This window comes from Oncorhynchus gorbuscha, linkage group LG18 (genome assembly GCF_021184085.1).
Source record: "Oncorhynchus gorbuscha isolate QuinsamMale2020 ecotype Even-year linkage group LG18, OgorEven_v1.0, whole genome shotgun sequence".
NCBI lineage: Eukaryota > Metazoa > Chordata > Actinopteri > Salmoniformes > Salmonidae > Oncorhynchus > Oncorhynchus gorbuscha.
Window position 1 is genome coordinate 4,310,919 of NC_060190.1, and position 12,500 is coordinate 4,323,418.

General features: G+C 43.1%; 1 protein-coding gene across 1 annotated transcript in view; it reads left to right on the forward strand.

The window, feature by feature from the left end:
* Positions 1-10,992: 10,992 nt before the first annotated feature.
* The window catches only part of LOC124003164 (extracellular serine/threonine protein kinase FAM20C-like), an 18,338-nt gene continuing 16,830 nt past the window's right edge, over positions 10,993-12,500 (forward strand). Inside the window, exons 1-2 of the mRNA XM_046311231.1 lie at positions 10,993-11,543; positions 12,359-12,420. Of these exons, the coding sequence (XP_046167187.1) occupies positions 10,993-11,543; positions 12,359-12,420 (613 nt within the window). The remainder of the gene's footprint in view (positions 11,544-12,358; positions 12,421-12,500) is intronic.

Below are 12,500 nucleotides of genomic sequence, written 5' to 3' on the forward strand. Positions count from 1 at the left end.
AGTTGTAGGAGGGTCTAGTTTGTATTGGGGGTATCTAGGTAGTTGTAGAAAGGTAGTTGTATTGGGAGGTATCTAGGGTTGTATTGGGAGGTATCTAGGTAAGTTGTTTTGGAGGTATCTAGGTAGTTGTATTGGGGGTATCTAGGTAGAAAGTATTGTATCTAGGTAGTTGTATTGGGTTATCTAAGTTGTATTGGGGGTATCTAGGTAGTTGTATTGGGGGTATCTAGGTAGTTGTTTGGGGGTTCTAGGTAGTTGTTTTGGGGGTTCTAGGAAGTTGTTTTGGAGGTATCTAGGTAAAAAAGAGGTAGTTGTATTTGGGGGTGTCTAGGTAGTTTTATTGGGGGTATCTAGGTAAACAAAGAAGTAGTTGTATTGGGGGTATCTAGGTAGTTGTTTTGTGGGGTATCTGGAGTTGTTTTGGGGTGTATCTAGGTAGTTGTATTGGGAGGTATCTAGGTAGTTGTATTGGGGTGTATCTAGGTAGTTGTATTGGGAGGTATCTAGGTAGTTGTATTGGGAGGTATCTAGGTAAAGAAAGAGGTAGTTGTATTTGGGGGGTATCTAGGTAGTTGTATTGGAGGTATCTAGGTAGTTGTATTGGGGGTATCTAGGTAGTTGTATTGGGGTGTATCTAGGTAGTTGTATTGGGGGTATCTAGGTAAAGAAAGAGGTAGTTGTATTGGGGGTATCTAGGTGGTAGTTGTATTGGGGTGTATCTAGGTACAGAAAGAGGTAGTTGTATTGGGGGTATCTAGGTAGAAAGAGGTAGTTGTATTGGGGGTATCTAGGTAGTTGTATTGGGGGTATCTAGGTACCGAAAGGGTAGTTGTATTGGGAGGTATCTAGGTACAGAAAGAGGTAGTTGTATTGGGGGTATCTAGGTACAGGTAGTTGTATTGGGGTGTATCTAGGTACAGAAAGGTAGTTGTATTGGGGGTATCTAGGTACAGAAAGAGGTAGTTGTATTGGGGTGTATCTAGGTACAGAAAGAGGTGTTGTATTGGGGGTATCTAGGTACAGAAAGAGGTAGTTGTATTGGGGGTATCTAGGTACAGAAAGAGGTTGTATTGGGGGTATCTAGGTACAGAAAGAGGTAGTTGTATTGGGGGTATCTAGGTACAGAAAGAGGTAGTTGTATTGGGGGTATCTAGGTAGTTGTTTTTGGGGGTATCTAGGTAGTTATATTGGGGGTATCTGGTAGTTGTTTTGGAGGGTTTATAGGTAGTTGTTTTGGAGGTATCTAGGTAGTTCTATTGGGGGTATCTAGGTAGTTGTTTTGGGGTATCTAGGTAGTTGTATTGGGGGTATCTAGGTAAAGAAAGTATTGGGAGGTATCAAGGTAGTTGTTTTGGGGGTATCTAGGTAGTTGTATTGGGGGTATCTAGGTAGTTGTTTTGGAGGGTATCTAGGTAGTTGTTTTGGAGGTATCTAGGTAGTTGTATTGGGGGTATCTAGGTAGTTGTATTGGGGGTATCTAGGTAATTGGAGGTATCTAGGTAGTTGTATTGGGGGTATCTAGGTAGTTGTATTGGGGTATCTAGGTAGTTGTATTGGGGGTATCTAGGTAAAGAAAGAAGTAGTTGTATTGGGGGTATCTAGGTAGTTGTATTGGGGGTATGTAGGTAGTTGTATTGGGGGTATCTAGGTAGTTGTATTGGAGGGAATCTAGGTAGTTGTATTGGGGGTATCTAGGTAAAGAAAGAAGAGTTGTATTGGGGGTATCTAGGTAGTTGTATTGGGGGTATCTAGGTAGTTGTATTGGGGGTATCTAGGTAGTTGTTTTGGAGGTATCTAGGTAGTTGTATTGGAGGGTATCTAGGTAGTTGTATTGGGGGTATCTAGGTAGTTGTATTGGAGGTATCTAGGTAGTTGTATTGGGGGTATCTAGGTAGTTGTATTGGGGGTATCTAGGTAGTTGTATTGGGAGGTATCTAGGTAGTTGTATTGGGGGTATCTAGGTAGTTGTATTGGGGGTATCTAGGTAGTTGTATTGGGGGTATCTAGGTAGTTGTATTGGGGGTATCTAGGTAGTTGTATTGGGGGTATCTAGGTAGTTGTATTGGAGGGTATCTAGGTAGTTGTATTGGGGGTATCTAGGTAGTTGTTTTGGGTGTATCTAGGTAGTTGTTTTGGGGTATCTAGGTAAAGAAAGAGGTAGTTGTATTGGGGGTATCTTGGTAGTTGTATTGGGGGATCGAGGTAGTTGTATTGGGGGTATCTAGGTAGTTGTATTGGGGGTATCTAGGTAAAGTTTGTATTGGGGGTATCTAGGTAGTTGTATTGGAGGGAATCTAGGTAGTTGTATTGGAGGGTATCTAGGTAGTTGTATTGGGGGGTATCTAGGTAGTTGTATTGGGGGTATCTAGGTAGTTGTATTGGAGGTATCTAGGTAGTTGTATTGGGGGTATCTAGGTAGTTGTATTGGAGGGTATCTAGGTAGTTGTATTGGGGGTATCTAGGTAGTTGTATTGGGGGTATCTAGGTAGTTGTTTGGGGGGTATCTAGGTAGTTGTATTGGAGGTATCTAGGTAGTTGTATTGGGGGATATCTAGGTAGTTGTATTGGGGTATCTAGGTAGTTGTATTGGGGGGTATCTAGGTAGTTGTATTGGAGGGTATCTAGGTAGTTGTATTGGGGGTATCTAGGTAGTTGTATTGGGGGTATCTAGGTAGTTGTATTGGGGGTATCTATGTAGTTGTATTGGGGGTATCTAGGTAGTTGTATTGGAGGGTATCTAGGTAGTTGTATTGGGGGTATCTAGGTAGTTGTTTTGGAGGTATCTAGGTAGTTGTTTTGGAGGTATCTAGGTAAAGAAAGAGGTAGTTGTATTGGGGGTGTCTAGGTAGTTGTATTGGGGGTATCTAGGTAGTTGTATTGGGGGTATCTAGGTAAAGTTGTATTGGGGGGTATCTTGGTAGTTGTATTGGGGGGTATCTAGGTAGTTGTATTGGAGGTATCTAGGTAGTTGTATTGGGGGTATCTAGGTAAAGAAAGAAGTAGTTGTATTGGGGGTATCTAGGTAGTTGTATTGGAGGTATCTAGGTAGTTGTATTGGAGGGTATCTAGGTAGTTGTATTGGGGGTATCTAGGTAGTTGTATTGGGGGGGTATCTAGGTAGTTGTATTGGAGGGTATCTAGGTAGTTGTATTGGGGGGTATCTAGGTAGTTGTATTGGAGGGAATCTAGGTAGTTGTATTGGGGGTATCTAGGTAGTTGTATTGGGGGTATCTAGGTAGTTGTATTGGGGGTATCTAGGTAGTTGTATTGGGGGAATCTAGGTAGTTGTATTGGGGGTATCTAGGTAGTTGTATTGGAGGTATCTAGGTAGTTGTTTGGGGGTATCTAGGTAGTTGTATTGGGGGTATCTAGGTAGTTGTATTGGGGGTATCTAGGTAGTTGTATTGGGAGTTATCTAGGTAGTTGTATTGGGGGTATCTAGGTAGTTGTATTGGGGGTATCTAGGTAGTTGTTTTGGAGGTATCTAGGTAGTTGTTTTGGAGGTATCTAGGTAAAGAAAGAGGTAGTTGTATTGGGGGTGTCTAGGTAGTTGTATTGGGGGTATCTAGGTAGTTGTATTGGGGGTATCTAGGTAAAGTATTGGGGGGATTGAGGTAGTTGTATTGGGGGTATCTAGGTAGTTGTATTGGATGGGTATCTAGGTAGTTGTATTGGAGGTATCTAGGTAGTTGTATTGGAGGCTATCTAGGTAGTTGTATTGGGGGTATCTAGGTAAAGAAAGAAGTAGTTGTATTGGGGGTATCTAGGTAGTTGTATTGGAGGGAATCTAGGTAGTTGTATTGGAGGGTATCTAGGTAGTTGTATTGGGGGTATCTAGGTAGTTGTATTGGGGGTATCTAGGTAGTTGTATTGGGGGTATCTAGGTAGTTGTATTGGGGGTATCTAGGTAGTTGTATTGGGGGTATCTAGGTAGTTGTATTGGGGGTATCTAGGTAGTTGTATTGGGGGTATCTAGGTAGTTGTATTGGGGGTATCTAGGTAGTTGTATTGGAGGTATCTAGGTAGTTGTATTGGGGGTATCTAGGTAGTTGTATTGGAGGTATCTAGGTAGTTGTATTGTTGTAGGTAGTTGTCTTGGGGGTATCTAGGTAGTTGTATTGGGGGTATCTAGGTAGTTGTATTGGGAGGTATCTAGGTAGTTGTATTGGGGGTATCTAGGTAGTTGTATTGGGGGTATCTAGGTAGTTGTTTTGGAGGTATCTAGGTAGTTGTTGTGGAGGTATCTAGGTAAAGAAAGAGGTAGTTGTATTGGGGGTGTAGTTGTATTGGGGGTATCTAGGTAGTTGTATTGGGGGTATCTAGGTAAAGAAAGGTAGTTGTATTGGGGGTATCTAGGTAGTTGTATTGGGGGATCTGAGGTAGTTGTATTGGGGGGTATCTAGGTAGTTGTATTGGGGGTATCTAGGTAAAGTTGTAGTTGGAGGGTATCTAGGTAGTTGTTTTGGAGGTATCTAGGTAGTTGTATTGGGGGGTATCTAGGTAGTTGTATTGGGGGTATCTAGGTAGTTGTATTGGAGGTATCTAGGTAGTTGTATTGGAGGGTATCTAGGTAGTTGTATTGGGGGTATCTAGGTAGTTGTATTGGAGGGAATCTAGGTAGTTGTATTGGGGGGTATCTAGGTAAAGAAAGAAGTAGTTGTATTGGGGGTATCTAGGTAGTTGTATTGGAGGGAATCTAGGTAGTTGTATTGGAGGGTATCTAGGTAGTTGTATTGGGGGTATCTAGGTAGTTGTATTGGGGGTATCTAGGTAGTTGTATTGGAGGTATCTAGGTAGTTGTATTGGAGGTATCTAGGTAGTTGTATTGGAGGTATCTAGGTAGTTGTATTGGGGGTATCTAGGTAGTTGTATTGGAGGTATCTAGGTAGTTGTATTGGGGGTATCTAGGTAAAGAAAGAAGTAGTTGTATTGGGGGGTATCTAGGTAGTTGTATTGGAGGGAATCTAGGTAGTTGTATTGGAGGGTATCTAGGTAGTTGTATTGGGGGGTATCTAGGTAGTTGTATTGGAGGTATCTAGGTAGTTGTATTGGAGGGTATCTAGGTAGTTGTATTGGGGGTATCTAGGTAGTTGTATTGGAGGGTATCTAGGTAGTTGTATTGGGGGTATCTAGGTAGTTGTATTGGAGGTATCTTGGTAGTTGTATTGGAGGGTTTCTAGGTAGTTGTATTGGAGGGTATCTAGGTAGTTGTATTGGGGGTATCTAGGTAGTTGTATTGGAGAATCTAGGTAGTTGTATTGGGGGTATCTAGGTAGTTGTATTGGGGGTATCTAGAAAAAGTAGTTGTATTGGGGGTATCTAGGTAGTTGTATTGGAGGTATCTAGGTAGTTGTATTGGAGGGTATCTAGGTAGTTGTATTGGGGGTATCTAGGTAGTTGTATTGGGGGTATCTAGGTAGTTGTATTGGAGGTATCTAGGTAGTTGTATTGGAGGGTATCTAGTAGTTGTATTGGGGGTATCTAGGTAGTTGTATTGGAGGGAATCTAGGTAGTTGTATTGGGGGGTATCTAGGTAGTTGTATTGGAGGTATCTAGGTAGTTGTATTGGGGGTATCTAGGTAGTTGTTTTGGAGGTATCTAGGTAGTTGTATTGGAGGTATCTAGGTAGTTGTTTTGGAGGTAGTTTGTATTGGGGGGTATCTAGGTAGTTGTATTGGGGGTATCTAGGTAGTTGTATTGGGGGTATCTAGGTAAAGAAAGAAGTAGTTGTATTGGGGGTATCTAGGTAGTTGTATTGGAGGTATCTAGGTAGTTGTATTGGAGGGTATCTAGGTAGTTGTATTGGGGGTATCTAGGTAGTTGTATTGGGGGTATCTAGGTAGTTGTATTGGAGGGTATCTAGGTAGTTGTATTGGGGGGTATCTAGGTAGTTGTATTGGAGGTATCTAGGTAGTTGTATTGGGGGTATCTAGGTAGTTGAAGGTATCTTGGTAGTTGTATTGGGGGGTATCTAGGTAGTTGTATTGGAGGTATCTAGGTAGTTATATTGGGGGTATCTAGGTAGTTGTATTGGAGGTATCTAGGTAGTTGTATTGGGGGTATCTAGGTAGTTGTATTGGGGGTATCTAGGTAGTTGTATTGGGGGTATCTAGGTAGTTGTATTGGGGGTATCTAGGTAGTTGTATTGGGGGTATCTAGGTAGTTGTATTGGAGGTATCTAGGTAGTTGTATTGGAGGGTATCTAGGTAGTTGTATTGGGGGTATCTAGGTAGTTGTATTGGAGGGATCTAGGTAGTTGTATTGGGGGTATCTAGGTAAAGAAAGAAGTAGTTGTATTGGGGGTATCTAGGTAGTTGTATTGGAGGGAATCTAGGTAGTTGTATTGGAGGGTATCTAGGTAGTTGTATTGGGGGTATCTAGGTAGTTGTATTGGGGGTATCTAGGTAGTTGTATTGGGGGTATCTAGGTAGTTGTATTGGAGGTATCTAGGTAGTTGTATTGGAGGTATCTAGGTAGTTGTATTGGGGGTATCTAGGTAGTTGTATTGGAGGGAATCTAGGTAGTTGTATTGGGGGTATCTAGGTAAAGAAAGAAGTAGTTGTATTGGGGGGGTAGTTGTATTGGAGGGAATCTAGGTAGTTGTATTGGAGGGTATCTAGGTAGTTGTATTGGGGGTATCTAGGTAGTTGTATTGGGGTATCTAGGTAGTTGTATTGGAGGGTATCTAGGTAGTTGTATTGGGGGTATCTAGGTAGTTGTATTGGGGGTATCTAGGTAGTTGTTGTTGGGGGTATCTAGGTAGTTGTATTGGAGGTATCTAGGTAGTTGTATTGGGGGTATCTAGGTAGTTGTATTGGGGGGTATCTAGGTAGTTGTATTGGAGGTATCTAGGTAGTTGTATTGGAGGGTATCTAGGTAGTTGTATTGGGGGTATCTAGGTAGTTGTATTGGAGGGAATCTAGGTAGTTGTATTGGGGGTATCTAGGTAGTTGTATTGGGGGTATCTAGGTAGTTGTATTGGGGGTATCTAGGTAGTTGTATTGGGGGTATCTAGGTAGTTGTATTGGGGGTATCTAGGTAGTTGTATTGGGGGTATCTAGGTAGTTGTATTGGAGGTATCTAGGTAGTTGTATTGGAGGTATCTAGGTAGTTGTATTGGAGGTATCTAGGTAGTTGTATTGGGGGTATCTAGGTAGTTGTATTGGAGGGATCTAGGTAGTTGTATTGGGGGTATCTAGGTAAAGAAAGAAGTAGTTGTATTGGGGGTATCTAGGTAGTTGTATTGGAGGGAATCTAGGTAGTTGTATTGGAGGGTATCTAGGTAGTTGTATTGGGGGTATCTAGGTAGTTGTATTGGGGGTATCTAGGTAGTTGTATTGGGGGTATCTAGGTAGTTGTATTGGGGGTATCTAGGTAGTTGTATTGGAGGGAATCTAGGTAGTTGTATTGGGGGTATCTAGGTAGTTGTATTGGGGGTATCTTGGTAGTTGTATTGGGGGTATCTAGGTAGTTGTTTTGGAGGTATCTAGGTAGTTGTATTGGGGGTATCTAGGTAGTTGTATTGGAGGGTATCTAGGTAGTTGTATTGGGGTATCTAGGTAGTTGTATTGGGGGTATCTAGGTAAAGTTTGTATTGGGGGTATCTAGGTAGTTGTATTGGAGGGATCTAGGTAGTTGTATTGGAGGGTATCTAGGTAGTTGTATTGGGGGTATCTAGGTAGTTGTATTGGGGGTATCTAGGTAGTTGTATTGGGGATATCTAGGTAGTTGTATTGGATCTAGGTATCTAGGTAGTTGTATTGGGGGTATCTAGGTAGTTGTATTGGAGGAATCTAGGTAGTTGTATTGGGGGTATCTAGGTAGTTGTATTGGAGGTATCTAGGTAGTTGTATTGGGGGTATCTAGGTAGTTGTTTTGGAGGTATCTAGGTAGTTATATTGGAGGGTATCTAGGTAGTTGTTTTGGGGTATCTAGGTAGTTGTATTGGGGGTATCTAGGTAGTTGTATTGGGGGGTATCTAGGTAGTTGTATTGGGGGTATCTAGGTAAAGAAAGAAGTAGTTGTATTGGGGGTATCTAGGTAGTTGTATTGGAGGGAATCTAGGTAGTTGTATTGGAGGGTATCTAGGTAGTTGTATTGGGGGTATCTAGGTAGTTGTATTGGAGGTATCTAGGTAGTTGTATTGGAGGGTATCTAGGTAGTTGTATTGGGGGTATCTAGGTAGTTGTATTGGAGGGAATCTAGGTAGTTGTATTGGGGGTATCTAGGTAGTTGTATTGGAGGTATCTTGGTAGTTATATTGGAGGGTTCTAGGTAGTTGTATTGGAGGTATCTAGGTAGTTGTATTGGGGGTATCTAGGTAGTTGTATTGGAGGGAATCTAGGTAGTTGTATTGGGGGTATCTAGGTAGTTGTATTGGGGGTATCTAGGTAGTTGTATTGGGGGTATCTAGGTAGTTGTATTGGGGGTATCTAGGTAGTTGTATTGGGGGTATCTAGGTAGTTGTATTGGGGGTATCTAGGTAGTTGTATTGGAGGGTATCTAGGTAGTTGTATTGGGGGTATCTAGGTAGTTGTATTGGAGGGTATCTAGGTAGTTGTATTGGGGGTATCTAGGAAAGAAGTAGTTGTATTGGGGGTATCTAGGTAGTTGTATTGGAGGGAATCTAGGTAGTTGTATTGGAGGGTATCTAGGTAGTTGTATTGGGGGTATCTAGGTAGTTGTATTGGGGGTATCTAGGTAGTTGTATTGGAGGTATCTAGGTAGTTGTATTGGAGGTATCTAGGTAGTTGTATTGGAGGTATCTAGGTAGTTGTATTGGGGGGTATCTAGGTAGTTGTATTGGAGGAATCTAGGTAGTTGTATTGGGGGTATCTAGGTAGAAAGAAGTAGTTGTATTGGGGGTATCTAGGTAGTTGTATTGGAGGGATCTAGGTAGTTGTATTGGAGGGTATCTAGGTAGTTGTATTGGGGGTATCTAGGTAGTTGTATTGGAGGTATCTAGGTAGTTGTATTGGAGGGTATCTAGGTAGTTGTATTGGGGGTATCTAGGTAGTTGTATTGGAGGGTATCTAGGTAGTTGTATTGGGGGTATCTAGGTAGTTGTATTGGAGGTATCTATTGATTGGAGGGTATCTAGGTAGTTGTTTGGAGGTATCTAGGTAATTGTATTGGGGGGTATCTAGGTAGTTGTATTGGAGGAATCTAGGTAGTTGTATTGGGGGTATCTAGGTAGTTGTATTGGGGGTATCTAGGTAAAGAAAAAGTAGTTGTATTGGGGGTATCTAGGTAGTTGTATTGGAGGGAATCTAGGTAGTTGTATTGGGGGTATCTAGGTAGTTGTATTGGGGGATCTAGGTAGTTGTATTGGGGGTATCTAGGTAGTTGTATTGGGAGGGTATCTAGGTAGTTGTATTGGGGGTATCTAGGTAGTTGTATTGGAGGTATCTTAGTTGTATTGGGGGTATCTAGGTAGTTGTATTGGGGGTATCTAGGTAGTTGTATTGGGGGTATCTAGGTAGTTGTTTTGGAGGTATCTAGGTAGTTAATTGAAGGTAGTTGTTTTGGAGGTATCTAGGTAGTTGTATTGGGGGGTATCTAGGTAGTTGTATTGGGGGTATCTAGGTAGTTGTATTGGGGGTATCTAGGTAAAGAAAGAAGTAGTTGTATTGGGGGTATCTAGGTAGTTGTATTAATCTAGGTAGTTGTATTGGAGGGTATCTAGGTAGTTGTATTGGGGGTATCTAGGTAGTTGTATTGGGGTATCTAGGTAGTTGTATTGGAGGGTATCTAGGTAGTTGTATTGGGGGTATCTAGGTAGTTGTATTGGAGGTATCTAGGTAGTTGAATTGGGGGTATCTAGGTAGTTGTATTGGAGGTATCTGGTAGTTATTGGAGGGTATCTAGGTAGTTGTTTTGGAGGTATCTAGGTAGTTATATTGGGGGTATCTAGGTAGTTGTATTGGGGGAATCTAGGTAGTTGTATTGGAGGGTATCTAGGTAGTTGTATTGGGGGTATCTAGGTGAAAAAAGTAGTTGTATTGGGGGTATCTAGGTAGTTGTATTGGAGGGTATCTAGGTAGTTGTATTGGAGGGTATCTAGGTAGTTGTATTGGGGGGTATCTAGGTAGTTGTATTGGGGGTATCTAGGTAGTTGTATTGGAGGTATCTAGGTAGTTGTATTGGAGGGTATCTAGGTAGTTGTATTGGGGGTATCTAGGTAGTTGTATTGGAGGGAATCTAGGTAGTTGTATTGGGGGTATCTAGGTAGTTGTTTTGGAGGTATCTAGGTAGTTGTATTGGGGGTATCTAGGTAGTTGTATTGGAGGTATCTAGGTAAATTGGAAGAAGTAGTTGTTTTGATGGTATCTAGGTAGTTGTATTGGGGGTATCTAGGTAGTTGTATTGGATCTAGGTAGTTGTATTGGGGGTATCTAGGTAGTTGTATTGGTGGGGTATCTAGGTAGGTATTGGTGGGGTATCTAGGTAGTTGTATTGGGGGTATCTAGGTAGTTGTATTGGTTATCTAGGTTGTATTGGGGGGTATCTAGGTAGTTGTATTGGAGGGTATCTAGGTAGTTGTATTGGTAGTTGTATCTAGGTAGTTGTATTGGAGGTATCTAGGTAGTTGTATTGGAGGTATCTAGGTAGTTGTATTGGAGTTATCTAGGTAGTTGTATTGGAGGTACCTAGGTAGTTGTATTGGAGGTATCTATACCAGAATAGAGGGCTGCTCTGACTTTTGAAAGGTCCAGTCTCTATGGGCTTCTTTCTATCTCTTTCTCTATGCTGTTTCTGAGACTCTTTTCTTCCCTCGTTCCTCTAACTTTCTCTCTCATTCTCCCACATTCACCCCCTCAACCTCTCCTACTCATCCTCCTCTTCTTTCTCTCTCCAATCCTCCCTCGTCCTTTCACCTCTATTTATCCAGTTTCTCTCCTCTTCCACCTACTCTCTCTCTCTTCCTTTTTCTCCTCCTTTACATATTTTTATCTCTCAGTCTTTCTCCAACTCTTTCTCTCCCTCAGAACGATGAGGTGGTATACGCGCCGTCGCTCTCGGACTGTCTGTCTATCGCTGGTCGTTGCCTCCCTCTCTCTCCATCTCCTCCTCACCGTACTATCTCGCTCCGTCTACCAGAACCACTGTGATGCCCCCTCCCCTCGTCAGACACACCTCAACACACTCCGAGCCCTGGTGGATACCAACTATACCTCCAGGATGTTGGACAACTACGCCACCTATGCCAAGACACCCCCGGACACCAGAAAAGTGAACTCTTCCCATATGGACAGCAATGGCACTCAAGAAATGTCCGAAAAGGACGCTGTCACAACCAAAATGGCCGTCAAGGTAGGTCATGGACATAAGGAGGAAGGGCCTGTAGACTCACTCACCATGACGGTAAGGGTAGGAAAATTTGGCTCGATGGGGATTAAGCCTATGGGATCCGGGATGTCGAAATTAGAGGCTCTTTTTAGCCACCCGCTCTACAACATGCCAACCCCGCCCATCCCTGAAGATGATTGGCTGCTGAAGGTGAAGCCCAAAGGGAAGGCGGGCGAGATGAGCACTCAGATGTGGTGAGTTTAGGGAAGTAGCGTGATTGTTCTGAAAAAACAGACTCATGCTGCATGATCCTTTAGTTCATTACGGCAAATATCCATCCTATTTCTCCTGGCGTCTCCTCCACTTCCTCCTCTTAACTACTTCTCTCTTGTCCTCTCCTCCTGTCGTCTCCTCCTCTTAACTACTTCTCTCTTGTCCTCTCCTCCTGTCGTCTCCTCCTCTTAACTACTTCTCTCTTGTCCTCTCCTCCTGTCATCTCCTCCTCTTAACTACTTCTCTCTTGTCCTCTCCTCCTGTCGTCTCCTCCTCTGAACTACTTCTGTCTTGTCCTCTCCTCCTGTCATCTCCTCCTCTTAACTACTTCTCTTGTCCTCTCCTCCTGTCCTCCTCCTCTGAACTACTTATCTCTTGTCCTCTCCTCCTGTCGTCTCCTCCTCTTAACTACTTCTCTCTTGTCCTCTCCTCCTGTCCTCTCCTCCTGTCTCTCCTCCTCTTAACTACTTCTCTCTTGTCCTCTCCTCCTGTCATCTCCTCCTCTTAACTACTTCTCTTGTCCTCCCTCCTCCTGTCGTCTCCTCCTCTTAACTACTTCTCTGGCTGAGTCCTCTCCTCCTGTCGTCTCCTCCTCTGAACTACTTCTCTCTTGTCCTCTCCTCCTGTCGTCTCCTCCTGAACTACTTCTGTCTTGTCCTCTCCTCCTGTCGTCTCCTCCTCTTAACTACTTCTCTCTTGTCCTCTCCTCCTGTGTCTCCAACCCTCTTCTCCTCTCCCTCTCTTGTCCCCCTCCACCCTCCCCAGGGTGTGACAGTGACATGTGGCGATGACTCAGCCCATTGGAACAGGAGTGTGACAGCCACCCCCTGGCTGAGGTTCCATCTCCTCCCGTGTGGCGTCTGTCCTCCTGGAAACATGGCACCTCTTGTCCTCTCCTCCTGCACACACCTCTGTACTTCTGTCTGTGCCTGTGTCCT